The following is a 27,152-nucleotide window of genomic DNA, read 5'->3' as shown; positions in this document are numbered from 1 at the left end:
TGTATTAATCAAATAAAATGTAGCTTATTATTATATGTACCAAAAAAGGATTAAATTTTACCATACATCTAGTAACTCTTAAGCCATTTCTAAATATTCTGCCAGTATCTTGTGTCAAAGTAAAGTCTTGAACAGGAATGCATCCTAGCTGAGCCTGAATAAGACTGGAAAAAAAAATATTTTTTGGTGTATAAGCCATACTGTAAGCAAAGTATAACAACATCAAAGCTTCTACTGGAAAACGAAAGAACATTCAGAGTAGAAACACTGAAATGCAAGATCTGTTCCCCTATAAAATAATACAAATTTTAGCAGGGACTTCAACTGCCATAAAAAGACAGCTTTTCAATAAAAAGTAACCACATAATATAATATTTACCAGTTTATTTTCATTTCTCTTGTTTTTATCTTCCCCTCCATTGGAAACCTATGTATGAAAATACACATATTTTCTGCTATTCATTTTATTTATTGCTAAAAAGATACTTTCCTTTTTCAATGTATTTATTTTTTTTATACCTGATAGTTATTTTGGTCTTGTCTTTATTCAAAGTGTTCAGCATTTTCTTTTCATTTGTTCTTAACTTGACATCCAGAAATTCTGTGCAGTTGGAGATCATTGTAATCTGTAACGATTTAACTTTTTTAGTAATTGTTTTTCTTTGCCACTTTTTTTTACCATTTCTTCCAACTTTTTTTTTTTTTTTTTAATTTCATTGTCTCAGGAAAAGATGGCCAATCAGTTCTAATTCTGACCAACTTTGTTTCATCTTCCCATAAAGGCTGATACAAACAAAAGGGAGAGATCTTTCTGTCAGTTTTTAGATTACTATTCCACTTGAAATTATCCAAAAATCAACCACTGCTTGCACTTTATGACATACAAGGCACATACAATTAGTTTTTGCTATCTGTTATGTATATCACTTTACTTTCTTCATAGTTCAGTAACAAAGATAGCCACAGGAGAACAGGCATTCCAGTTTTTCATGGCAAATCTGTCCTACCAAAGTATTTGCTTGAAAATAAAATGTCTTTTGTGACTTAACAGTAGCAACAACAACATGTTATCAGACAGAGGAAAATGAAAACAGAAAGACAGTAACATTCCTTTAAAAGTAAAAGCTGCTCTCCATGCAGCGGGTTTTTGCAATTAAAATAAAAACCTATTAAACCACCAAACAGTGCTTACTACAGAAACTGAACAGCTTCAGCAACTTTGCATCTTCACAAGCAAGGTTATAAGGGGAGAAAGAGTTGGAAATGGAAAGATCTCAGAGTACAAAACCTCAAAAATACTCCATTGTTTAGATGAATTCTCTAAAACTTTATATAAACAGAGCCTGAGCTCTTTGAAAGAAATAAAGACTTCTGCTTCTTATCTCTGATTCTGTTTAAAATAAATTGAACACAGGTACATTTTTCTTTAAAAAGTTAAATTACCAATTCTTTTAAAGTCTCTGTTCCCTTAATTGTGAAAAATTGTTTCACTGTATCAAATGCAATATAATACCATGCCATTAATCTTCCAGTCTCTGTAAAAGAAAAACATACCTTAAAAAATAAATACACCAAGTATTTTTTTAGTGTGTTTTTTTAAAGACACAAAATCAAATTAATTTTCTTATTACAGGTCTCTCTGAGATTCACCACACTGACTCGGTATGTTATTGCCCCAGCTGTCTGATGGATATTACTGACCATAGCCTGGCAGAAGGAAACAGGCGCCAGCCAGAGTTTTCTCCAACGGAGATGAATTCACACTAATATACTGTGTGTGTTGCGAACTGCGGTGGCTGAGAAGCCAACCACCTCTCGCAGAGGGTTGTAGAGAACAGCAGGCATTGATAAAACCTGTCCTGCATTGCACTGTGTCACATCCAAATATCCTGTGATAATGTCCTGTTAATTTTCTCCTAATCTGCAACAAAATTTCCAGCAACAAGGGAAGATCTATTCATAGATCATCATTAAGAGAATGAACTTCCACGATTTGTTAAAGAAACTTGCTCATATATTCTGTCAAACAATTCTACCCTCCACTACGTTTGTGTACTCCCATTAATGGGTTGTGACCCTTTGCAGTTCACTACCATCTCAACATCGCTTCTGAAAATGAGTTTATTTTAAAAAGTCTTACCTGTTGGTTTGAAATTATTTGCTTCATCCATCCTGATCAAATCAAAAGATGATAAGTCGTTTAAGTTCTTCAAACACAGTTCTGTCGACAATTTGAAAATAAATGGGTTTTTTTAGTACAGACAGAAAAACTTACCTCTGTACAGACCAGAGGCATCAGCGTCAAACCGCAGGGAATGTATACCCAAGGAATGCCACTGAACTCAAGGTTTTAGAATGGGATCCTGCTTCTACTAAAGTGGGTGGTTCACTTCTGCCTGGGAAAAGCTCACTCAGAGATATCTTTGATACAGGACAACCCAACTCTTTTTCAGTAAAGGAGAAGTAGCAAAGTAAAAGAAATGAGATGCACGGAATGTAGCTGCCACGTTCAGTTCTGGAGAGCCTGCAGTATTTACACAGATTTCCACTACAGTGTTAACACTTAAATGGTTGAAATTTCAAATATCCACAGGTATTTATGAATCCTTCATCAGAAATTTTCATACTGTGTCAGGTGTAATTGTATTTACTTCACTAAACCTATTTAGTTGGATACTTGCACGAAGATGACCAAAGCGTTTTGTTTCTCTCTTTCAAAACCAAGGTAATTAAAAGGCAAAAATACATTAATACAATGTTCAGAATTTAAAAGTAAGTTGGGAAAGCACTCAAAGTGATAGTTCCCACAGCAACCAGAAATCATTCACATTGCACATGTATGAACACATAACCAACTATACACATTACTACAAAATACTTCATGTGTGCAGGGAAAAGGAGCTAGTTTCCGTAAAAGCTTTAAAAAGAGGTTGTTTTTAAGATCAGAGCACTTCAAGGAAATGTAATCTACACCTAAAAAGCATTTGTAAATGAAGCCTTCTACCCTAGCACTATCTGTAGAGGTGATTTCAAACCATGCCTTCTCCCATAACAGCTTATTTAGGCAGTAACATGCTTCAATCCCTCCATTCCTTTCAACTATCATGCCAAAACCAGAAATGTCCTGATCTAAAAGACAGCAAAAGGCAGAAAACAACTGAAGAGGCATATGAACCAGGTAACTTTTCTTACTGATAAGTACTCCTTTTTTCCCATCTGCAAGTCACAGCCAACGTCCCTCATATTTGGAGGCTTCAAGCAGTAGTGTATATACCAGGTGTACTCCTGGAGATGGGCCCTCAAAACCCTTACACAGTAAACAGCCACAGCATAGTTCCACCAAGCCCAACAGCAATCACCAATTTGTCTGCAGAATTGTGTAAAATTTAATAAATGTGCAAGTGGAGCCCAAGCATTGGCTCTACAAATTTCAGGGCTTATATCAGTCTACGTTTTCACGTACCAGGACCCCTCCAAGATCTTTAAGCTCCAAATGGTCTAGTATACAAATACACAGGGTTATGATGGACATGAGGACTTTCACTGAAAAGAGAGAACTGCATTTGTAGATTTGCAGAACTCCATTTACAATCTTAGCAAGCAGTCATTTATTAATATACTTGTTTTGGACCTACTAGAAGACTTACATTAAAATAAATAAATAAATAGAGTTGTATGCTATTTCCATATTTAAAGGTGAGAGGCACTGATTCCCAAACTATTTAGTCAGCTGTATGTTTTCTGATGGAACTGTAAATAACTAAAATGCAGTCCTTAAAAAATAAATTGGGTTTTATCCAAGTCTTAGCAAAAAAAAAAAAAAGCCTTTCAAAAGTAGTCTTCCAGTAAATTTTACAGTATTACAAGAAAAACATACTACTGCTAATTTTTTTTTTAATCTGTAAAGTCGGATGCCTCATTCTCACAGTACTGCTCGCTTGAAGACCAAGTGCAATTTCTTAATTATGTTAATTATGTATTTACATTTTCCTAGTTCTTTGCTATTGTATTATGTATTTGCTATTCATATGCAAATTTTAAAACTAAATTTGGAATTAAAATAGCAAAATCATTCTTAAGAGGATCTGCTGTATCCACACATCTGAGATATGACTGACATTGCATAGAACGCTCAAGGCACAGAAGCCTTTGAAAGACTGCAAGTCTTCCTTGACGCCCCGACGCAAAATGAGTAACGAATCCATAAGGGCCAAATTTCAGGCAACAAGCAAACAGTACGCTAGAACATACATCCCCAGTGCAAAATGCCATGGTCAGAGAGTGGAATTCTCGGATCATACCAGCCCAGATGTCTGAACAGCAAACCTATACAGTATGAGTATTGTGACTTACCTGTACAAAAATACAGAATTTAAGATTTGCCCCTCTCCTCCAATTCACTGAGTCCATCACTGGACAAAACCTGCCACACTGGAGTTCTCTAAAATTACTTTTTCACATTAGTTAGGCATTTTTGAATGCAGAAATATCCATCATGAAAAAATGTGTTCTTTCTCTCCACCTGCTCTTTCTTATTGCTCCCTAACACGCTATAATCATGCAATTTTAAACTGTTTCTGAACAAGGTGAAAATGTTTGCATTTTGCATCCTTTGTTTTCAAAGCTAAATTTATGATGAAGGGAAGATGACAACTTCTGAAAAGGGCTTTTTTGAAAGTATAGTAACATAAATTAATGAAAGCAAATGAGATCAATCAAAGGAAAATTAGGAAGAATGACAAGCAATCAAAATTAAAAGTACCCTGCTCCATATTTCTGAGTATGTATATGGAGATGAGGTAGGTAAAGACATTTAATTTTTAATACAAGAAAAACTTTTCCACCAGTCAAAATGTACTGATAGTATTTCAAAAGTATGAATAATTAAATAAAATCAATAGCACAACATAGTAAATTACATTTGTTCTGTGAATGGATCTGTTGAAATTAATGGAGATACATAATAAACATGGATGAACCTGCCCCAAAACGTAACATTTTACTGAAAAAAGCTTAAAAGCCACTTACCTTGTAATTTTGCTTCAATTCCAATTTTATCCAATCCAGATGAAAAACCTTCACGAAAAGACAAAAAGCTTTTCAACCTAATACAGGGATATACCTCCTCCTCAATATCATTACCCATCAAAACTGATTTGCTGATTTTTGGGGAGTCAAAGTGAAAAATTTGTAAATATTTATTATACTGGGAACAAGTCAAAAGCCTTACATAATTAAAGTATCTTCGTATCAATAAGTGGCTGTTAGAACAGATGTGCAAAGGTAAAAGCTGCAGATATTCCCCTATGTAAAATGTCAGAGTCCAAATAGTTGCAGAAATGTCAGTGAGCAACCTCACATGTAGAGTTTTCCTATTTTAGAGTATCAGGAAGCCACCTAAATTGTATCATCCATTACATACACCATAGATGTACTATCTTCCAGTCCCATCTATAAATCCTTAAAAAAAATTGTCTCCAGCAAGAGCCCCATGACTTCATAATCAGGTGTAGACCAAGTGGCCAGGAACAAAGAGACGGTCAGGGCTGGAGACTAAGAGGCTGTTCTGGACATGACAAATTGAAGACAGTAGCATCAAAATTACTGACATTTTGTTTTAGAAAAACTACGAAATATTAGACAGTCTTTTTTTCTGAGCAGCAGATTACACATTCGGCGCTGAAATGTACATTATGGCTTGACACTGCATTGATAGATGGTCCAGTGTATTAAGATCAAAAGAAACAGATCATTATGAAGCTGTAAGTGGCTTCTTCATAGTTTGTAAATGTTATACCATGCTGGAACTCCTACTACTTATATTAAAGCAACTGAATCTGTTCCTAAAAATGTTACAGGCCATGTTACACATCTTGTTTTCAGCCCCTTATGAAATAATAGTCCATATGAAAGCAAAAGAAACGAATAATATGGATCTAACACATCCAACTGTCATAAACCGATTAAAAAAACCAAAAACAAACCATAGTGAGTTGGATTTTTTAAGGCTCTAATGTACAAGAAAGTTGATCGTATCCATTCCAAAGCTACAGTGACATCTGTGACAGTATGTAGCACAATTTCTGCATTTAAGTGCTCGACAAGGTGCCTGTGCAAACTAGCAAAAAAAAAAAAAAAAAAAAGGTAAGTACATTTACCAATTAGTAGTACAAAAAGTGCTAAAACTATTTTTAAGGAAAAAAACCCAAACCCCTCCCCAAAAACCACAACAATTTTCTGGGCCCCCCCCCCTTTTTTTTTACTGTCCACTGTTTGCTTTAATCAGTAAAATCAGTAGAAAACAGTAAAGAATATGTAAATAATCAACAACGTAGTTTGTTTATTATGGCTTAATGTCCAGCAAGCAAAAATAAAACCACTTTGTCAACTGTGAAGTTTCACAATTATGTAGAAAACAAAGCTACATATATTTAACAGTTACAGCACAGTGTGGATATTTTGAATATATTTGAAAAATTAAATCTTAACAAAATTACATTAGCAGAATTTCCTGGTCTACCCTTTAATGTCTTAACTTTCCTGTTTCTCTTCATATTCTGTTCACATCCAGTGAACTCTGGTATTTTCCAGACCCTATAATCTAAAAATTCAGAGACATTATCTGGGTTCAATCCTTGCTTTTTGTCTTTGCAATATGTTCTATCTCAGTTTCTTTAGCTTTCCAGCAAGAATCTACAACTAATTCTTTTGGTTATGTTTAAGATGTTCTAAAGATCTTTTTAGCTGATAGAACAGAGCCTGATAACTTCTGAATAGCTTGATTTGATTTTCCTTCAATTTTTCTTAAATTTCTTCTAAATAGACCAAAAAAACACCCCGAAATCCACCTGAAAAAAACACATTCTGTAGAAACTATGAAACATTGTTACCATCTATATAATCTTATAAGAAATGCTTAGTTACCTGCTCTCTATTATATCAGAACCATTTAACATCTGTATATACCTCTCCCTTGTACTCCACCGAGTCATAATAACTGCTGTCGCTGTAGTGTCAAACTGAAAAATAAAACTGCAACCAAAAACTGCTCTCTGGCTCTTTGCAAGAACAATTCCAGTAGAATATGTATCACATATCTGTTGAAACCACGAAAACTGGTTTCTTAAAATCCTTGTTGAAAGGGCCGTTGAACGCCAAGGCCTCTCTAACCTAAAGGCAAGTCCTAAGGCGTTTGGGTAGGAAGCAGGACTGGGGATTCAGCCACCACTGCAGGCAGGTCAGCACACCAGCCTACACGTGCTCACGCACACACACCAGACACACGTGGAGAAACAACACAAACACAAACTGTTAGTGACCTCCTTACGAAGTCCACAGCCAAGGAAAGGATTCCTAACCACAACTACAGAAAATAATTTACTTGCTAATTCTCATTAGCAACCCCCAAAGACGAGAAAGTCTCAAATGAACAGTCAAGCCTTTTATAGCAATTTTTTACAATCTTCATCATTTACTGTCAAGCCACCTCACTTGGATTATTTCAGTTTGCAATGGAAAAAATACCATTAGACTGACTTATTGGTTTTTGTATGAGAAGTTTCCCGACTTTTGCATTTTTAGATGAGATCAGTGTAGTACTGGAAATGTAATACTGAAAGACAGACCTTGGTAAATATTTCAGGTCTTGACTCAGTAAGTTAAAGTGGCTTAGGATTCTGAGTGACAACTTTAGAAATCTTAATGAATTACAACCTCTAGCAAAAACCCCGAATCAGTTAAGGTTAGGAATATCGGAATTTTCATACTAGTTTAGATCTTAGGTCCACATAAAATACTGTCACATACACAACATACCACAGTGGCTAATACAAGCAGCCTCTGCAGACAGATGTGGGGCAAGCTATCTCCTGTATTAGGCTTTATCTGTATTTCTAAAAATTAGAAGACTTGAAAGTGTAAGATTTAACATAAATGATTTGGAGACTTTAAAGAGGTATAATTAAAATAACCATTTTTAAGTATCTCCCCCCCGCCCTTCCTTTTTACAACCAAAGCAATGTCTAACCCTTTCTAAACCAGGACTCTTGGCATCAGCAACATCTTGTGGAAGCAAAACAAATTATGGCCTTTTGAAGGCTGTGTTTCTGGCCCTCCCCCTCTACTCCACTTCTAACTTAATTAGATGTTTTCTTGTTCTGATGTTATGAAAACAAAAGCACATTGCTCTCTATACTATTCTATACTCCAGAATTCTTATCATGCACTTTATAAGTCAGCTTCCTACTTTTTCTCTAAGCCCCATTTGCTACACAACTTAAATGTAATCTTTAGATCTTTTCCCACAGCAAGGTGAAGCAGTACTTTTTAGGGGACAATACAAAAGCAGACAGACTTCTTTCTCAATTAAGAAGTTACCCAGGAGCAATGAACTATTAGTAACAACCCTTTAAAAAACAAATGCTGCACTAAAAGGGTTGCCATTGTAGTTTCTTTGCCAAGAATCGTTTCTACTGATCTGCCTTTAGATAGCATCAATATAATACAGCATTAACTTACTTGAGGCCTTCCTGCTCTCCCAATCATTTGCAGAATATCAGTTTCACTGTACTCTTGGAACACTCCTCCAACATAGTGCATTGTGGATTTTATAACCACCAGATGTGCAGGTAGATTGACTCCCATAGCCAAGGTGCTAGTAGTAACTACATCAGATTAAAGTAGATTGATTGCAAGATGAGCACGACTGAAATGTGTGGCAGACATTAAACAAGCAGCAGATAAGTGACTAACTCTTGATTCCCAAGAGCTCTTCTTTTCTAGTGAAGTCAGTGGGTGTTCTGCACCACAAAGAATTAGACATAGATTACAGACATATATTTGCATAACAACTTCTATGTATCTGATCATCAGCATTTATTTATTATCCAGTACTCTTTAACTAATTACATCACACGTATTTTTATTTAAACACTCCTTAACATTTGGAGATAATCCAGAATCCTGTCAGTCTTCAATATAACACACAGACACTGAAGAAACGTTATTTGTATTTCTTCATAGATAGATACTTGACTACAGCCATGAATTCATCTTGCTTTGTAGTGATCAATATCTTTAAGAGTTTTTTTTTTCAAGTCACCAGTCATTAGCATTGTTTATATCCGTGGTACCAAACCAGAATCATCACCAATACTATCACAGTACTGCACCAATACACACTCTCACATGGAAAACACCAAAGTTTGTGGCAAATTCTCTCACGCTCCTATTTTCTAATTCACTTTGTCTGACAAACATATGGGGCAGCAGGAATTGAATATGGACAGACAGCTACACAGGCCAACTGATACAACTATTTCACTAGGAAAACAAAGTATTAATGAATTTTCCAATTCTTTTTTGAAATGAAAGAACTAAAATTAGTAATTATAGATGCATCAGGAAAGAAGAATCCAATCTAAAGGCATAACCACACCATCTTGTGAGGATATTAACGTTTTTCGTATTTTGATGGTATGCAAAATGGGAAATTTGTCAAAGCAAAATGACGTAACCATAAAAAAGTTGCAAAGAAGGTTACTTAGCAGTGCAATCAGAGCTTCAGCCCATGTATATCCACACAGACAAGCAGTGAGTATACGTACACTCTACTTCAAAATCAAAGAATTTTTCCCCTTGGCAATATCTCCAAAAGGTGTGTTAAAACCCCAACCCCTGTTACGCTCACAGACACATAAAGTGGAACATGCCCCGTACTCTTCCAGTTTCCCCTCAGTTGTAGAAATGTAATTCTAGTACCTCAAGATGATTCTGAAATATTTATACAAACTATAAATTTCAAAGGACTTCAGTACCAATACGCAACTTTCTGTTCTTTCAGTGGTAGTCCGTGTGCACATTCACATTGTGCTCAACTTTGAGACCCTGTGTCACTACTATTTTTGCAAAGAGCACTTGTAGAACCACAGTCTCCTGGGGTTTCAGAAATGGTACCGCAGTTGGCAAAGCCACACACAGCGCACCGGGCAACCAAAGTACAGTAGGTTGCAGGGATGCAGAGACTTTTTAATACCATGGACACTGCAACTCTAGCAAAGCTGCCAGATCACAGTAGGGTATCTACCTTAAATTTTCATAGTGAGTCATGACCATTGTACAGGAAAGCAAAAATCCATTAATCTTTCAGTGTTGTACGTGAACCACACAGACAATTCCCCATAGGGTCTGAATCTTTTTTACTAGAAAAAGAAAGCCTTGATGAGATGAGACGTGATGGTCTCAAACAAGACACCTTCTCATTTCAGGTCACAGCAGATGGAATACTTCTTAGGAACCTCCCCATCAGTCAAAACACCTTGCATGGGAGTTTGAAAATATTATCCTTCCCATCTAAGAAGCATCAATGTAAAAGATTACCTTCAGGGAAGTCACTGCTGCAAAGGACACAGACAAAGAAAACATCATGTGAGCTCTGAGGAGAGACACACTAGCAGAGAGTTCCACCTCAACTCATGGCTCAGTGGTACGAAAGGGAAACGGACAGGGCCAGACTGACAGAGACATATGGGGGAGGATGACCCCCGTGTATGCTGAAAAGAAGACAAGTTCTATCGTCTTTAGTAACAGGGCATATGTACACTCACAGGGTAAAAGTGCACGCGAAACACAAACACATCTTTATCTGCATCTCACAAAGTAATTCCAAAGGTTAAACAAAATAGAGAATCATAAAATATTAGCGCTGCCAAACTGCAATCTTTTCAGGACACATTAACAACATTTTGACTTTCAAAGTTAAATTTACTTACAAAGTACTGGTAAGTCTCCTACAGTAAAAGCTCCTTCAATTATTCTTCTGTCAGATACCTCCATACCCGCATGATGATAAGCCACACCGTACATCAAAAGATCTGATAATGAAATTATTATATCCATCACTTGACTAAGGTTACCTAAGCAAGTATTCCTTCACAGAGCAGAGCAGTAGGTTATAGTTACCTCTCAGTTTGGAATCTTTCAATGAATTTGCCGACCTCTGTAATCTATGCAACACAAAAGAATAAAAGAATACTTCAAAATCACAAAACAAATTCACTAATGTAAGCATAATATACAAAGACAAAAATGTGGTTTTAAAAAGCAAAAATAAAGCTTCATATGGAACTAGATATAGTTACCCCAGGAAAGATCGTAAGATGTATTGCTTGACATGTACATTTGTTACATACTTTCCCACAGTCCTACTGCATTTGTGCTTTTTAAGGATGCTCTTAGTTTTCAACTATATGTTAGACCATCAAAAGAACATAGTCTTAAAATAACTTTTAAAATATACATTCTTTGCATATTTTCAACCACCACCTTTCCCATCTTCACAAAGGGAACAAACTGACTCTCTGGGGTAGCTGTTGCAGCCTTTCCAGCCCAGTCATCTCGCCAAGTCACACCCTACGGTCTAGATGTATTGTTCACATAAAGCAAAGATGACCCTGTTTGAGGTGCAAAATCAGGAAGTAGTTTCTGCAGCTGCCACGACTAGGCAACCCTGAAGTAAATAATAATTAATACGGGTCAGGGCTGTATTTAGTAAAGGTATCTGATAACGCAAAGACTTCTTGCGGCTCACTTGTAACACTAGTAAGACCACACCCAATCCAACTATGCATATGCTTAATCTTTGCACTACAAGGCCTTATAGGTCCACAGGAATTAAAATTTGTCTGTTTAGAAAGCAGCTTTCAGAAACAACTTCATGTTTGTGAACAGTACCCCAAAAATCTGAGAAGCAAATAAAGCCTCCCAACAAGAGCACCAATTTACCAAAAAGAATGTCAACTGTGATGATGATTTTGTGGCAGAGACTCCTCAGCTAGAAATTGCATTAGCTCAACAGCTTTCTTCACAGATGTCACAGTTTTACTAAAACACCCAAACCCTTATTAACAACTCAAATACAAAAATACCTTTGTTTCTGTTCTACACTCAGTAGAAATTTAGCATCTTTTGCAAGAACAGAAGCAGCCTGCTGTACTCCTTTTCTTGTGGCACAAAACTATAAATAAGAAAAGATTTTTTTTGAATCAACACTTTTAAGAAAGAAACGATTTCAAATGTGATGAAAAAAAAGCTGGTGTACCACAAGTGCTGGCTTTTGTTCCGAGTATGTTTGTATAATACCGGCTATCTTGTAGTTAAGAGTTAAGTCAAATTTGAATTCTGTCAGATTGTCGCTGCAAGGAAAACCAAGAACAATTTTGCGTAGCTTCACCGGCCGTTGATCCTCATCTATTTTCAGACATACAGCAGACATCCTACTATCTGAAAGCCATTCTGCAATCTTTAAAAAAGAAGAAACAGAAGGGAAATAATAAATTTCTGCTTTCATCACACTCTGCTCTAACCGCATCACACAATAATTAACTTAGCTTTTGTCACACATAAACTATTAACACATTTACAGGACCAATATAATTCGGACTGAAATCTCAAGCCTGTTGTGATTTGTACTTAAGAGACAACAATCACAACAGAAATCTAAAACTGAAGCATGTCCATACTTGTCTGATTTGTCACATTAACATCAACCTCACGGCTGTCTCTGGCTGACAGTTTCAGAATGACAACTTTGTAATCAATCTGAATTTATAACTCCAGGTAAATTTTATAAAATACAACAACATTAAATAAAATACAGTTTAAATGTAACTCTTACATCTTCAGCATTTGGGATTGTTGCAGAAACAGCTACAAATCTCAAGGGAGGAACAATGTCATGATTCTCTGAAAGACGCCAAAGAGAAGACTGAACAGTCTTCATCCGACTGACTACAACTTCTAATGTTGCCCCACGGCTTTCGTCCTTTATAACATGCACCTATTAGGGATTTTAAAAGATTTGCTAAGTATTTTCCAGTTACAATCTATACATGTGTTAAATATTATATTTTCTGAGTTTCCTTTTATCTTCAAGAACAAAAATAGGGCATATAAAACATTAATTTTCTTACCTCATCAATAAGAAACAGTCGTACAAGCTGGACCATAGAGTTGTCTCTCCACCTTCTAGTCATGCTATCCCATTTTTCCTAGCAGAAGAAAACAAGACAACAAAAGGAGGACAGAAGGTGAAAGATGGTTTAAAGGCCAACATACACCAGAAGTACAGTACAGGCAGACCTGCCTAAACTTTTAAAAAAATCTTTAAATAAAATTGGTTAAATTAATTCAAGTTAATGCCATGTAGGTTTCATCTGGCACATTATTACATGACTAACTGTTGTCTATATGAACTAATATTTTGCACAGCAGTGTGCAGGCAAGCATAAGGATCATAAAATTACTACTTATTACACCAAAAAAAAAAAAAAGGTGCAGCCCTAGTAGCATACAATTAGTAGACTACTAATGTCTGCTCCTTCTAGGTTTTTGAAAGAATTGGGATTGAAACCTACAGGTGTAGTGATAATAATGTGAGCATGATGTATTTCAAATAAATCATCCATCACTGTATCTCCTGTCAGTTCTTTGCAGCTGAGTCCTATAGGTCCAAATTTTTCTTTCCAATCATCAAAACGCTGACTGCACAGAGCTTTTATTGGAGCCACTAAAAATAACACAAAGTAATCAGAGTTACGTCAGGAAAAGCAAATCTTCGACTGTATCGCTGAAGATGCTAAATGCATACATTTTGAAGATGTCTTCTTGAATTTAATTTCTCTCATTTTCAGCTTTGCTCCCAGAACCATAAAATTCGTAACTGGTATTATCCTTATTATCCCATTCCACATGCACAGACTAACGTTGAGCTTTGGGCCCCAGTTCTTCCCTATCAGCAATCAGAAACAGAACCCTTTAATTAAGGTTATTTATGCCCTCGCTTAATACCAATTTCTTCCCTCAATCCCACATGGAAACAATCATTCAACTATCAAAGGTTTTCTCACAGATGGAAGAAACCACAGTAAATATATCTTTTCTAATGGAAGATCATACAAATACCAGCCTTTTGCCTGTTCAGAATGATTTGAACAGTCTGTATTCAGAGAGAAAAGGAGTTATAAAAGAGAAACCATCCACAAGCAAGAGACAGAATACCAGAAGAAATAAAAATCTATCCAAACCAAATGTACAGTTAAGTGTAGTCAGGGTCAATACTGAGCAGCTAACACAGCAGGTAGAAGTTCTGATGCTGGTCCTCATGAACAAACTCCTAAATCTATTTCTTCATAAATTTTCTTTTTTCACCAGGGATACATACTATCATTTTGCAGATTGAGGCTGATTTCTAGAAATCAGAAATAATTATCCACAAGGACTGATAGTACCAACATATGTAAGTCTATATTACGTAATCTATGTAGAAAATGCAGCGATTTAAATGAAAGAAGTAGTGATCTACACGTGATCCTAAACCAGCAGTAATAAAATAGATCTTGCAGTATTACATTCGAGGCTAGTTAGAGCCACTGGAATGCAAACCGTTTCCACATACCAGTTGACAAGTGACCCCTAAGATGAAGAGATTTAAAGAACCAGTTTCTGCTTCAGAAAGAGGTGTGAAATCTCACGATCATATCAGTGGCCTACAAAGCAGAGGAAATCACTAGCTCCAGCAAACTGATTAAGCTGCCAGCAAGTAACTCACAAAGTTGCAAAAGCAATAATCTTTTGTATGCAAGAATGCAGGAAGTCAGTGATTGCTCCCAGAACTTCAGCCACCAATCCTTAGCATGTGTGAAAGCTACTGGGAAACAACTCTAATTTACACAGCTACTGCAAGAGAGTTCACATACACGGGGCCACTGAGGAACCAGGTACCAGAGCACACTCCAGCAGTACAAAATCTGATTAACACCTCTGCTCCAGCATTCAGAAAACTGACATGGCTCCTTCTCCATCCCTGCTGAACCTGGAAAGGTCAGCAGATCTAATTCCACCAGCAGGTAACTGCTTCCTTTGTACCAATTCTACTAAGGCCATAAAAAACATTAGAGTACACTGAAATTCTCCACCTCGATCCGCTGACAGAGAAACTAGAATACATGCCTGTTTACAAAAGATCTGTTTACAATACAGAGTAAACTCTAAATCAGCACTAGCTTTATTGTAAGAATTTGAACACATTGGATTTAAAAAAAAAATTAGGCTGAAACTTCTGTAAATATAAAGATTAACCATTAATAAAAAGACTGACAAACATATCACTATAAATTAATTAAATCTGGGACAAAACCACCAATTTAATCTGATTTACATAATATGAACTCAGCTCTCCAGGAAGGAAAGAAAAAAAGTGTAATGGTTGTGACTATCTTTGAGTATTTTCATTAGTTCCTGTACAGATCAATTAAATTCACACAGATCACACCTCTGTTGACTCTGAACTAGTAGACAGACACCAACAGTCAGCATGAAACCTTGCCAGGTCAGTGAATACTGGAAAATCTGATCCTCATCTCAGAGCAACAGACAGGCATACAAAAGAATCCATATGATTTCTGGCTCCGCCACTAAGTATTCCTTTTAGTTTCTTTGCTTCTTTCTTTCTTTTTCGTGTACGTCTTGCCTTCTTAGAGGACAAACTCTTCACAAGATTCTTCTTATTTTTATAGGCAATGCTGAACATTACAATTACACAGTGCCGTTAATTTTAACAACACTTACAATGGTATCACAAATAAACAAACCTTAACAGAACCAATTTCTTAAAGAATGAGGCAGGTCACAATTTCTTAACATATTTAACTTCAATATTATTAAAGCACTCACTCCAGATCTCCACATTTACAGAACGACATTTTCTGCTGCTGTCACCAAAATGTTTAAAGCTGCATAATACTTACTGTAAACAACTTTAATATTTAACCAAGGCAGTGGGGCTTCCATGAGTAATCTTGTAATAGCTAGCTCGAACATTACAGTTTTTCCAGAGCCGGTTGGAGCAGAAATCACAAAATTCCTATCTGTATAAAGAAGCTAGAAAAGAATTGCAAAGCAGTAAATATAATACAGCTAGCCATTGTACCTATTCATACATTCCAAAAGCATTGTCTAGGGTAAAAGGACGCAGGAAATTATTATTACACTGATATGTATAGAGAGAGACCTCTAAAAGATCTTGGGAACTTTAAATTACAGCAAAAGAAAGAACATCTTCTGCTACACATCTGCCACAGAAATGTAAATGAGGCACTGTTCATCTCAGGTTATTATGGAATGAAGTCCACCATTCTGTGACCAACAAAAAACCCAGTATCTAGCCTTAGATGACATTAATACAGAATCACTGCCCATGCCCAAATGCAACCAAACAGGCTCATCAGAAAGAGGTATTTTGTGCTCAGATCCAAAGTGCAATTTGTTTTCCTTCTGTAATTCAATCTGCATTCAAAATTCCAACATTGTGGAATACATGTGATTTTAATAGAACGTTAAGTTTTCAATAATGACAAAAGTAGGTTTTGTGTGACTATGCTTCTCTCCTTCCTTCCCCCACATTCTATCCTCCACCATCTTAGAAGACAGGTATGTCCATGCCAGGTTCCCTCATTTTCCTCCAGTCGGGTTGACTCTATTCTCCTCCCTCCTCTGCAGCGTCACTCACCCATCCTCTCTCCATGCAGCACGCTCTATGCAGCTTCCTTCCTTCCCAACGCCTGATGGATTCTCCTTTGGGGTTCAACAAGGCCAAGTGCCGGGTCCTGCACTTGGGTCACAACAACCCCGCGCAATGCTACAGGCTTGGGGGTCAGTGACCAGAAAGCTGCCTGGCGGAAAAGGACCTGGGGGTGTTCATCAACAACCAGCTGAACATGAGCCAGCGGTGTGTCCAGGTGGCCAAGAAGGCCAACAGCATCCTGGCTTCTATCAGAAATAACGTGCCAGCAGGAGCAGGGAGGTGATGGTGCCCCTGTACTTGGCACTGGTGAGGCCGTACCTCGAATCCCGTGTGCAGTTTGGGGCCCCTCACTCCAAGAAAGACATCGAGGTGCTGGAGCGTGTCCAGAGAAGGGCAACGAAGCTGGTGAAGGGTCTGGAGAACAGGTCTGGTGAGGAGCAGCTGAGGGACCTGGGGTTGTTTAGTCTGGAGAAGAGGAGGCTGAGGGGAGATCTTATCGCTCTCTGCAATTGCCTGAAAGGAGGGTGTAGTGAGGTGGGGGCCCGTCTCTTCTCCCAAGTAACAAGTGATAGAACAAGGGGAAATGGCCTCAAGTTGTGCCAGGGGAGGTTTAGATTAGACATTAGGAAAAGTTTCATTACCAAAAGAGTAGTGAAACATTGGAACAGGCTGCCCAGGGAAGTGGTGGAGTCACCATCCCTGGAGGTGTTCAAAAAACATGTAGACGTGGCACTTCAGGACATGGTTTAGTCAGCACGGTGGTGTTGGGCCAATGGTTGGACTAGATGATCTCAGAGGTCTCTTCCAACCTAATGATTCTATGATTCTATTCTCATTCTTTCTTCCTTCCTTCTAGCTGTCAATGCTCTAAAACTATTCTATGACTGTTAGGAGCTCACAAGGAAGAACGGGAATCACCTAACACTTGATTTATAAATAACTGTAGCAACGCCTGACACTGACAGTACTGCTGAACTGTTGCAGGAATTACCTGTGCTCTTCATCTACCATTCCCAGTGTCCCAATGCTCACAAAAATCAATGAAGTATGAATGCTGTATGAATACAAAATTTTACTTGATTTTTGTTAAATAATCCTTTGTAACATTCACTGTGAATCAACCAGAGAAATTCTACCAAGTGGAATGCTTACAACTCATTTCTTGGAACCAAAGAGTTGCTGCCTAGTTAAATTTTGCAAGCTTAATGAATTAAAAAAAAAAAAAAACAACCCACAAAATCAACCAAAAAAAACCCCCAAGACCATTATCTTTTTAATATGCAGATTTCTCTTAATTTTTTAACAACATGTCATGTCTTACACATGAGTCCTAAGCAAACCTTGTCCTTCCTGGTACCTTGCAAACAACTTTATATTTAGGAGTACCAATACATCAGGCATTCAAAAAAAAAGATTATTTTTTTTCATTGTTTAAAAATTATTGCCCCGAGAATTCACTCTGGGTTTGCAACTTTCATGAAAGCAAATCTTGCCTACAGCTGTGGTTTTCCATTATTCTAGGAACAGAGCCACACAAGATTATTTTACAGGCCAATGTGATGTGTAACACTCATCAGAAAATAAACACAAATTTGGAAGTAAGGAAAAATACCCCAAATCTATGCATAAAACTAAAAATAAGGGGAAAAGGCAAAAATAGAGCTCCTCACATAATTTAAGTACAAGATTATTCTGCTCATACAAACACCATTCTTAAAATCTTCTCTTTATAAAACATTACTTAGTGAATAAGAAATTCAAAAAAAACATTCACAACATCAAAAGTAGCTTAAAAAACATGCTTAGAAACGTTTGTCAGGGACACTGGGATTTCCCTTAGAGTTGAACAAAAATTTCAAATGCCCTGTTGGAGCCTCTGACAGACCCTGTATCTCCTCTCTGCAATACCTGTACTACAATCTTTCTCAAATCAGTTGCTTTCAAAATAAGTTTCAGGTTTTAAAGAAAGAGCATAGCTGCTAAAAAGGGTACAGGCAAACATCACTTCTCCAAAAGGACAACCTTCTTTAAAGTTCTGCTTTTCTTAATCTTTCTGTGAGAATCATTAAAAAAGTATTACTAACCTGTACGTGTAAATACACATATAATTCCCATCTTCACACAAATGTATTTAAAACTGAGAAAAACAGTTTTTCAAGTTCTGGTCTCTTCTCCCAGCTGAGCACAACCCTGCTTGACTGTTCCAGGAAGAGGTTCTAGAGATATTACAGTTTTCTAACCCCTTTTAAGTTCTGAATATCAAAGTATCATTTAAATTTACCTACAAAGTACTACTTGCAGCTGCAACTGTTTCATACTTACATCATCCAAAGCTTTAGACTGTGCATAGTTAAAATATGGGAACTCCTTAAAAATACTTCTAAATTGGGTTGCTTGACGGCATTAAGGAATTGGAAACAGTACAGTGAAAATCATAAAATTTGTTTCAGAACTGTAAATGCATCTCTTTTTTGTAATTTAACTGCAAACTTAAAACATATGCAGCAATCCTTCCCTGATACAGGCTTGTAAAAAATTATCAAAATGCAACCTATTAAATGATTTAGTAGCTTTACTTAAGATTTTTGGTGTGCCATATTCACCAAAAATCCACTACCTATTTGAGAGGTGTCAGGATTATACCAATAATCAAGAACCTCCTCCCTGGCAATGGCGTCATGGAATGGCATAGGGTTATGGAATGTGAAACTGCAAGGGACAAAAGCTTTATTCTACACTGCAAACCAGATGCGAGAGCAAGCAGAGCGCTGCCGTCAGCATATCTAAAGCATCAACAGCCACATTCTATTTGTAATATAGCACAGATTAATTAGCACAACACTGTACATCCAGTCATAACTAGCAAAGAAATTCACCTACGATCTTAGTGCTGACAGTGGTTTTAAAGATATTTTCAGTTGCTACTATTGTGTATTCTTCAGACAACAACATTCTTGTCTGAAATAGGAATAAGAGGAAAGAGAGCACTGTTACATTACAAATCCAAATGAGTGAGTTGATCCTTGTCTGGGCTTGCACTGAAACCACACAAGCAGACTAACTGTAACCACGGCATCAGGCTGAGGATATATACGCAGTCAGACATAACATCAACAGTCACAAGAACAATGAACTGCTGAGGCCTCAGATTGATATTACAGTAAAAGGCTAAATAAAAAGGAAAAGAAAAAGGAGTAAACCAAGAAATAAAAGTACTTAAATATAAATATATAAAGATAAGCAACTAAATGTTTTTCATCCTACATTTTAAAAATAAACAGATTTAAGGATAAAATTTGAATGTTTTAAATAAGAACACATTTGCTTAGGCATGAATGATCTATATATTGTCCTATTTTCATTTTAGCTTTCAAACTCCAATGGGTGGACACCTGCTCATCATTTGATTCCCAGCATTACGTTACAATCAAAACTATTACAGCGTAATGCACAAGTTCCTATAGCTACAAACTAAACATTGCAATTTTGGAAACGTAAAAGCATCAATCAGATACATAAAATCAATAAATCAGGTACAGCAAATACAAGGATACGTATTTCTGTAACAGCCCTCAAAATTTCCAATTTTCTTCCTGTAGTTCCTAAAGAAATAAAAGTAGTAAATTTGTAAAACCAGATTTGTTTTCAACCAATAACCACAAAAAGCATCTTCCTGACCCCAAGCTATGTGCTCCCTGAGAAGCTACAAGGCTATAACAAGGTCCAGGTGATACAGAAGGGGCTGACAGGACAGGACAGGGAGGTCACAAGCTCATCATTTGCAAGGACCATCTTGGTGGCCCTTTGCTGAACTCACTCCAGTTTAAGGATGTCTTGCCTGTACCAGAGGCTCAAAACTTGATGCAGTGCGTAGTGTTCTCAAAAGTGCCAAGAAGGGGATAATCTCTTCCCTCAACTTCCTGGCTTTGTTTCTATTCCCAAACCCCGGGACGCTGTCGGCCCTACTGCTGGGGCACACTGCTGGCTCACGTTCAGCCAGCTGTTTGCCAGGCGCAGAGCTGCCCCCAGCAAGTCCATCCTAGGGGAACCCCACGGGTTCTCCTTCCCTGGGGCAGGACTTTGCATTCCTTCCTGCTGAATTTCTTGAGATCCCTGGTAGGTCGCTCCTCCAGACAGACCGCAGCAGTACTCTGCTTGTGGCAGGCACGTGGGCAGAGTGTGACCCATTACCCACCACCCTAACCATTTTTTTCACCCACGCAGTCGTCCATCCATTCCTAATGCCCTAACTTGGATACAAGAATGTTGTGGCAGACAGTGTTTCCCAACCACTCTATGATTCTGTGAAAAGCCATGACGTCCCCTGCGCTCCCCTCACCCACAAATGCCAGAAGGCAACCAGAATTCCATTCGTCACCAGCCTCCAAATCCCATCTTAAGCAGCTTTGCCCTACAGTTTTCTGCTAGAACGATTTTTCTATTCCATATTTCTGTAGCAGTTAGCCAGGCACACAAGGTACATTCCACGGACGCAGTGAGTCCCTGTCCCCAAAAGCATAACATCTAGAAATAAACCACATGTATTAAAAACTATTTTAAAAAAATACATTAAAAGTGCTTTATAATTTCATCAAAATTCTTAGCAATTTCCTCCATTTTCCAGATTTTTCCTATATAAAAGCTATTTCTACAAAGATACAAGCACGAGCCACATCACAAACACACATTCCATTTTCAATTTCTGGTTTCAAATGAAGATGAGACTATTTACCACATGAAGGGACAAGGCTGCTCTTTTTCAACTTGTTTAGGGAACTGATTTGAAGTGACATTTTCAAAGAGTTCTACATGACTTGGCACTTTTGAAAACGCGACTCTTCATCATTTGCTTACCCAGCTCATATTAAACAACAATGCAATTAAGTTCCATAGAATTGCAGTATCTTCTATCAAGTTTAGCCAATTATCTCACCTTGACCTGCTGAGAAAGTGTTCTTCACTCTGCCTCAGGTCACAGATACCCATTATTATTATACACCACAGACAGACAGTGGACTATTTTTCTTGAAATAGAGTAATAATAATTACCTGTCATATCCAGAGTCTCTGAAGCATTAGAAAATGATTTCATTTTAATTCCATTTATAGATGCAATGACCCCATCATGTACCCTATGCAGAGTAAAATCTGAGTCTTTAGTTATCGGAGTATGATGATTATTTCTCCACAAACCTTCGTTTCTCACTTCTTTCATGTTTTCACTTGTATTTGAGTAAGTATCAATTTCTTTCACATCCACAGAACTCTCTTTAAATTCTGCATTTTTGTACATATAGCCAGACTTTTTAAATAAGCTGTAAAAGATCCAGAATTTTTATTAGTTTGTTGTAATTTTACACAGTTTCTCTAATATTTGAAAAATATGTATGTTTGTACTAGAAGCAGAACTAGTAAGATACAACCATAAGAAAAGGTTGTATCTAACTTCATTTAATCTGACACTTTTCTACCTGATGAACACACCTTTCAAGACACATTTTAACTTTACTTTCATTCCAGAAAGAACCCAAAAGAATAAACTGTCTGTCCAGCTCGAATCCCAACAGCAAATTAACTGTCAATCTCTGCATAATTAAAACTAAGAGACACATACAGGTTCTGAGGAATGAGAAGAGCTGCACACAGAAGAGGAGTTTATCTGCAAAACCTCTCCTCCCAGGCAGCACTGAAATCATGTTGAGAACTGCTCAAGGTATTCCTGGCTGGCTGACCTCTGCTCTGAAAAGCAAGTGATCTTAGCCTTCTTGTTTGTTACCATGTGGATAAAGAACTCAAACCAGTATTTTGAAAAACCTTTTTTTATCTAACAACTTCTTTAAAATTAAAGCAACAAACCTCATCCTTACTTTTCCCATACAAGAGGCTGAGCTCAGGAGACATTTAATTACATTAAGCACTAGAATATTGCCAAACAGAAACATCTTTTTTCCTCACACTGAAAAGAATTAGTGTCTGAAACCTTGTTAAAGTACCTTTATATGAAGGATCCAAAACTCTGCATTTAAAAAATGTACTAAAATAATCATATGATTCTGACAGTTGATAAATTATCAGAACTGATTAGACACGTACCTTTTTCTTAATGTTGAATGTGCACTCTCATCATCGCTGTTTTCTAGAAAATTACTTAATATTTTATTTTGTGAAAAATTTGCACCACATTGCTGAGAAACCCCTGTTCCTGTTTTAGATTTATCTTGGTCAGAAGGGAGAAACAATGAAACCATTTTCAGACTTTCATGCCGAAAACTAATTTTCTCTCTTCCTCCCGCACTTAATTGGAGCATTTCTTTTTCAGAGGCTACGCCAGAATGAACAGGTGCTGGTGATTTACCATTCACCTCCACAGTGTTACTCTTACATTGTTGAATAAACTTCTGGTGTTTTCCCTCTCCTACCAAAAAAATATTATTTCTATTAATATTCATATTCCTATTCATAGTAATTTCATTAAATATTTTCCACACAGAATAATCCAAATTCACATATATTATATGAACTGGTATTTCTATCTTATTGCAAGAACTTAAGCGTATATTTTATGACTCATGATGATGAATGCAATGCATCTGTTGTGAATTAAAAAGTTCTAAAAATAGGGTCACTTTTATGCTTTCTATACAAAGTAATGGAGGAAAACTATTACCCAAAACCATAAAGAAGTTTGTAAGATAAAGCTCTTCACCCTGTCCCAGAATAAAGACAGTCTTTTAAAAAAATGACACAACGACCAAGCTTGAAGCTCCCACTGCAAACAGCTGAGATAAACCCTGCACTCTCAACAGTCAAAATTCGTAATGATGTCGCTGACAGGCTGGTCTCATAGTCATCTCAGTTAATTATCGCATTTTGCAGGGTTAGCTCTCAGTAGGATCGGCGTCCTGATCTGGCTGACCATACAAGCATTACTGTCAGCAAAAGGCAGGCAAGAGCAGAAATAAGGAATTGGATGCAACAAGATTACAGATCAGGTCTATTCCACAGCCTATTAATTTCGGTGTTATCCATCTAGAAACTTAAAATTACCATGTTTGTGACATAACATCAACAGTTCTAATTCTACAAACACCAGAAAGCTTATTTGAATGAGTAGCTCTTAATGGAATTGCTGTTGCCTGAAGTAGGAAAAAAAACCTCTTCTGTCTTAGCAATATAATGCCTAAATAGAGAATATCATCAATCAGCACAGCAGCTAAGAAATGCAGAAATCCAGTTGACAGAGAAAAAGCAACTGAAATCTTTCAAATAAATTTCCTTAAGATGATCCTGAATGTCTAGTTGGAAGGAATACCCCACTTAGCAGCAACCAATGGCCAGATCCAAATTTGGCCTCCTGAACAGCAATCTGAAAAAAGCCCCAAAAGGGAAGGAGAAAGCTAGGTTCATATAAACTCTGTTCCTTGGGTGGGAGACAGGTCATCAGATCCACGTGTTGCATTATGCTTACAGCTGCTTCCCACTGTGTTATGATGCTTCATGGAACAATGTGGAGCAGCTGAAATTTTGATCATTCTTCTTACCTTGCCCAGTTCTGCACAGTAAACGTGTAGCCTGTCTATGCCCAGAGGACTGCTAAGACTCCAAACATATGTAAGTTCATTACTCTCAACTAAACACATTCTTTATCTATATTTGCACACCTAGAATATTTCATCTTTCACAGCATTAAAAGAGAAATGAGGAATTATCTGTCAAGCTAATTATTTGTTAAGCCATTCAAAATGAATGTCAAATATTATGGCTTAGTGGGATTTGGCAGTGTTAAGTTTACAGTTGGACTCCATGTTTAAAGGTCTTTTCCAACCTAAATGATTCCATGATTCTATTCGATGATATTTTACCCATATGACAGTTGGCTGTGTTTTTTTCCAGTTCCCTCTGTAACTCCTCTGCAGCTGGAATGTCAGCAATTGCTGGAGCAGGTGCAATACACCAAATCTTAGGTTCTTCATTTTCTAGATACCTATTTTTAACACACAAATGCAAGGTAAAAGCATTCTTTAAGCACCCTCCACAACACCTAGCTCAAAATCACTAGTCATAAATAGCCTACTGCTTCTCCTGCTAGAAAAAAACCCCTCTTAATTCTTTAATTCGTGTGATTTTTAATCACAGAAAATTTAAGAGGCAAAACTTCTGCTAATCCATATTTCTTAGGGCCCTGTATGGGGCCTGGAGAAACATTTCAAAGTATGGGTTATGAACCTGGACATTTCTAGCCCCACATTTCTACTGGTAGACGGAAAAAGGAGTTACAAAAAAATAATTCTGCTGTAAAATGATTCAGTGTGGAAAAAACAGGAAAGCAACTATATATATTTCACAGCAAAGATTTACCTTTGTCTTGTATCTGGTCTTGCATAAAACAAATTATCCAATGAAAACACCATGTCTGCAGAGTTGAACATTTTTAGATCAAATGTGAAGTCTCTTAATCTGCAAAAAACATCACAAGGAAGTGTGAAACTGAAACTACTAGAATTGAACCTGTATAAGCAATAGAAAGCTTATTAAAGTGCCAATACTTAATTCCTACATGCTTTTTTCTTTTAGAGCTCTTGCCTGCATCCTTATCATTCTTCAAAAAGAGAATCTGTCTCCTGATAAAATATGGTTCCTAGTACTTATGACCAAAAAATCCTGTAGGACAGCACTTCAAACAACCTTTACATTACCATCACATGTCAGAGGGAAAAAGTGGGCAAGAGTGAAGATCCAGATAAAGTTTATGTTAAATTATTTAATTTCTAAAAAAAATGTTAAGATTCCTTTATATAACTGGAAATTATGTATTCTTTTTTCAGATTGTTTCTGTTCCGATGGAAAAATACAATCTTTCTTATGATTAGATTCTGTCAATTTTTACAAAATAAAATTATTCTACTATCTAAAAAAGCCTCAACAATTATTTTAATTTATGAGTAAATCAGATTTTTTTTTAACCTACATGCGAATTGCTTACCTGGATAATTGCAGTATGGGCCCAACTCCTTAATGTTGTTAACAGGTTTGTTCTGAAACATCAGGACCAGAGATTATTTCTAAAATATTTATCATATATGCCAGTTTTAAAAATATTCCAGTTAACTGTTTTTCATTTAGCACCAACTCTAGGCATTAGACATGTTTTCTTTACGTGTTTGTGTGAGAGATTTCACAGCTCTTAATTTTGCTTAAGGCCAACTTTAAAAAGCAAGCATCTCACTAAAAGAACACCACAGAAAGGATTTTATGAGTCAAAACTCTTAGCTTCACTGAAACAAATGGTAAAATACCAAATCAACAGCTTATAAAACTCAATAAAGGCCAAAACTGGTGATAAAATTAGAAGGCAAAGTTATCATCTTTACCTACAGAGATAAACCAAAGGCGACACTTCTGTTGGATTCCAGCATCTCATTAGTAACATATGAAAAAAATCTTACAGAGCGCTTTGCAAACAGGATTCAGGTTTACTTAATTACTCTATACTGTCAGCTGTGAATCAAATATTTTAAAAATATTTTTCTTCCACAGAAGCTGTAAAACTTCAAATATTCCAGAGCAATGTTTCAAATTTTAAACAGAAAACATTTCACAATACCAGCAGAATATAGAGCATGTAATCAAAACTGTCTGTGAACACAGTGAAAAAGATAGGTTTTAGAACTTCAAACAAGAAATCTGTCAGTGCCCCTTTTACACTGCTTTTCAGAGTAAATCTGCAACACCACTTCTGCCAATTTCTGCCACTCCCCCATTGCCAGGTTTTGCCACTTTTCCCTTCACACTAATAAATCTAGAATTTATAAATCACTCTAATAAACGCAACAAAGCTGGTTAATTTTGCTACCATGCTTTCACATGCTTTTAATGTCAGTAATCTAAAGCAGTTCTCAGGCTTGGGTATCAGTAGTGGCAGCAGAAATGTCAGGAGTACTATCAAGTAGATGCTATTCAAGTAGTAATTATCTGCATTAAGTGCTTATCCAACTGAATAACCACCACTCTATCAGCTCCAAGGAGCTGCAAACCAGTATGAAGTAATTTTCATACCTTAGGAGGGGAATCATCAATCTATGATTATGCAACTTCCATTTAAATAATCTGGATTTATGATTCCCACCCCTGAGCAGTCTTTGTTATACACGACATTTAATCTCCCAGGCCCTTCAGTCCCCTGGTCTCTATATGTCATTTATTCTTTGACTGGTTGCATTCATTCCAATTGCTCGATAACGTAAATAAAAATGACAGGAGATGTCATGGTCATTCTAAGAGACTGAAAAACCCTGGCACAACAGTCCTTTTTGCAGTTCTGCATTCATCCACCTGCTCGCTGGCTGGCAGCTGGGACACCCCCCCCTCAAAATCCCCTGTCCAGAAATAGTGGAAAGTCTCCCGGACTTTTAAAAGAAGTAAAAAGAAAACAAAAAAGGGCGCGAAACATGTCTCCCAAAATGAACTGGAATCAAGGGCCTGTTCCATACTCCCAATGCTGTTTGACAAAAGGCATATGCAAGATGGCAGAATGGAGGAGATGAGGAGGTGTTTGCAGGAGCACAGACCACTG

General features: G+C 36.9%; 1 protein-coding gene across 1 annotated transcript in view; it reads right to left on the bottom strand.

The window, feature by feature from the left end:
• Window positions 1–25,008, bottom strand: part of HFM1 (helicase for meiosis 1) — a 38,066-nt gene extending 13,058 nt beyond the window's left edge. The window contains exons 1-21 of the mRNA XM_086463122.1: window positions 24,938–25,008; window positions 24,442–24,563; window positions 20,134–20,181; window positions 18,902–18,972; window positions 15,804–15,936; window positions 13,413–13,564; window positions 12,969–13,046; window positions 12,674–12,835; window positions 12,098–12,298; window positions 11,925–12,013; window positions 10,960–11,003; window positions 10,770–10,871; window positions 8,518–8,663; window positions 6,925–7,019; window positions 5,985–6,118; window positions 5,029–5,076; window positions 2,141–2,221; window positions 1,444–1,535; window positions 520–626; window positions 380–427; window positions 67–164 (exon numbers count right to left, since the gene is read on the bottom strand). Coding sequence (XP_086319248.1) covers window positions 67–164; window positions 380–427; window positions 520–626; window positions 1,444–1,535; window positions 2,141–2,221; window positions 5,029–5,076; window positions 5,985–6,118; window positions 6,925–7,019; window positions 8,518–8,663; window positions 10,770–10,871; window positions 10,960–11,003; window positions 11,925–12,013; window positions 12,098–12,298; window positions 12,674–12,835; window positions 12,969–13,046; window positions 13,413–13,564; window positions 15,804–15,936; window positions 18,902–18,972; window positions 20,134–20,181; window positions 24,442–24,563; window positions 24,938–25,008 — 2,122 coding nt within the window. The remainder of the gene's footprint in view (window positions 1–66; window positions 165–379; window positions 428–519; window positions 627–1,443; window positions 1,536–2,140; window positions 2,222–5,028; window positions 5,077–5,984; window positions 6,119–6,924; window positions 7,020–8,517; window positions 8,664–10,769; window positions 10,872–10,959; window positions 11,004–11,924; window positions 12,014–12,097; window positions 12,299–12,673; window positions 12,836–12,968; window positions 13,047–13,412; window positions 13,565–15,803; window positions 15,937–18,901; window positions 18,973–20,133; window positions 20,182–24,441; window positions 24,564–24,937) is intronic.
• Between the last annotated feature and the right edge of the window lie 2,144 nt (window positions 25,009–27,152).

The sequence above is a fragment of the Leptosomus discolor genome, chromosome 3, assembly GCF_034619465.1.
Source record: "Leptosomus discolor isolate bLepDis1 chromosome 3, bLepDis1.hap2, whole genome shotgun sequence".
In the NCBI taxonomy this organism is placed as follows: domain Eukaryota; kingdom Metazoa; phylum Chordata; class Aves; order Leptosomiformes; family Leptosomidae; genus Leptosomus; species Leptosomus discolor.
The sequence above is the reverse complement of the archived record's forward strand: the minus strand, read 5'-3'. Positions and strand labels throughout refer to the sequence as shown.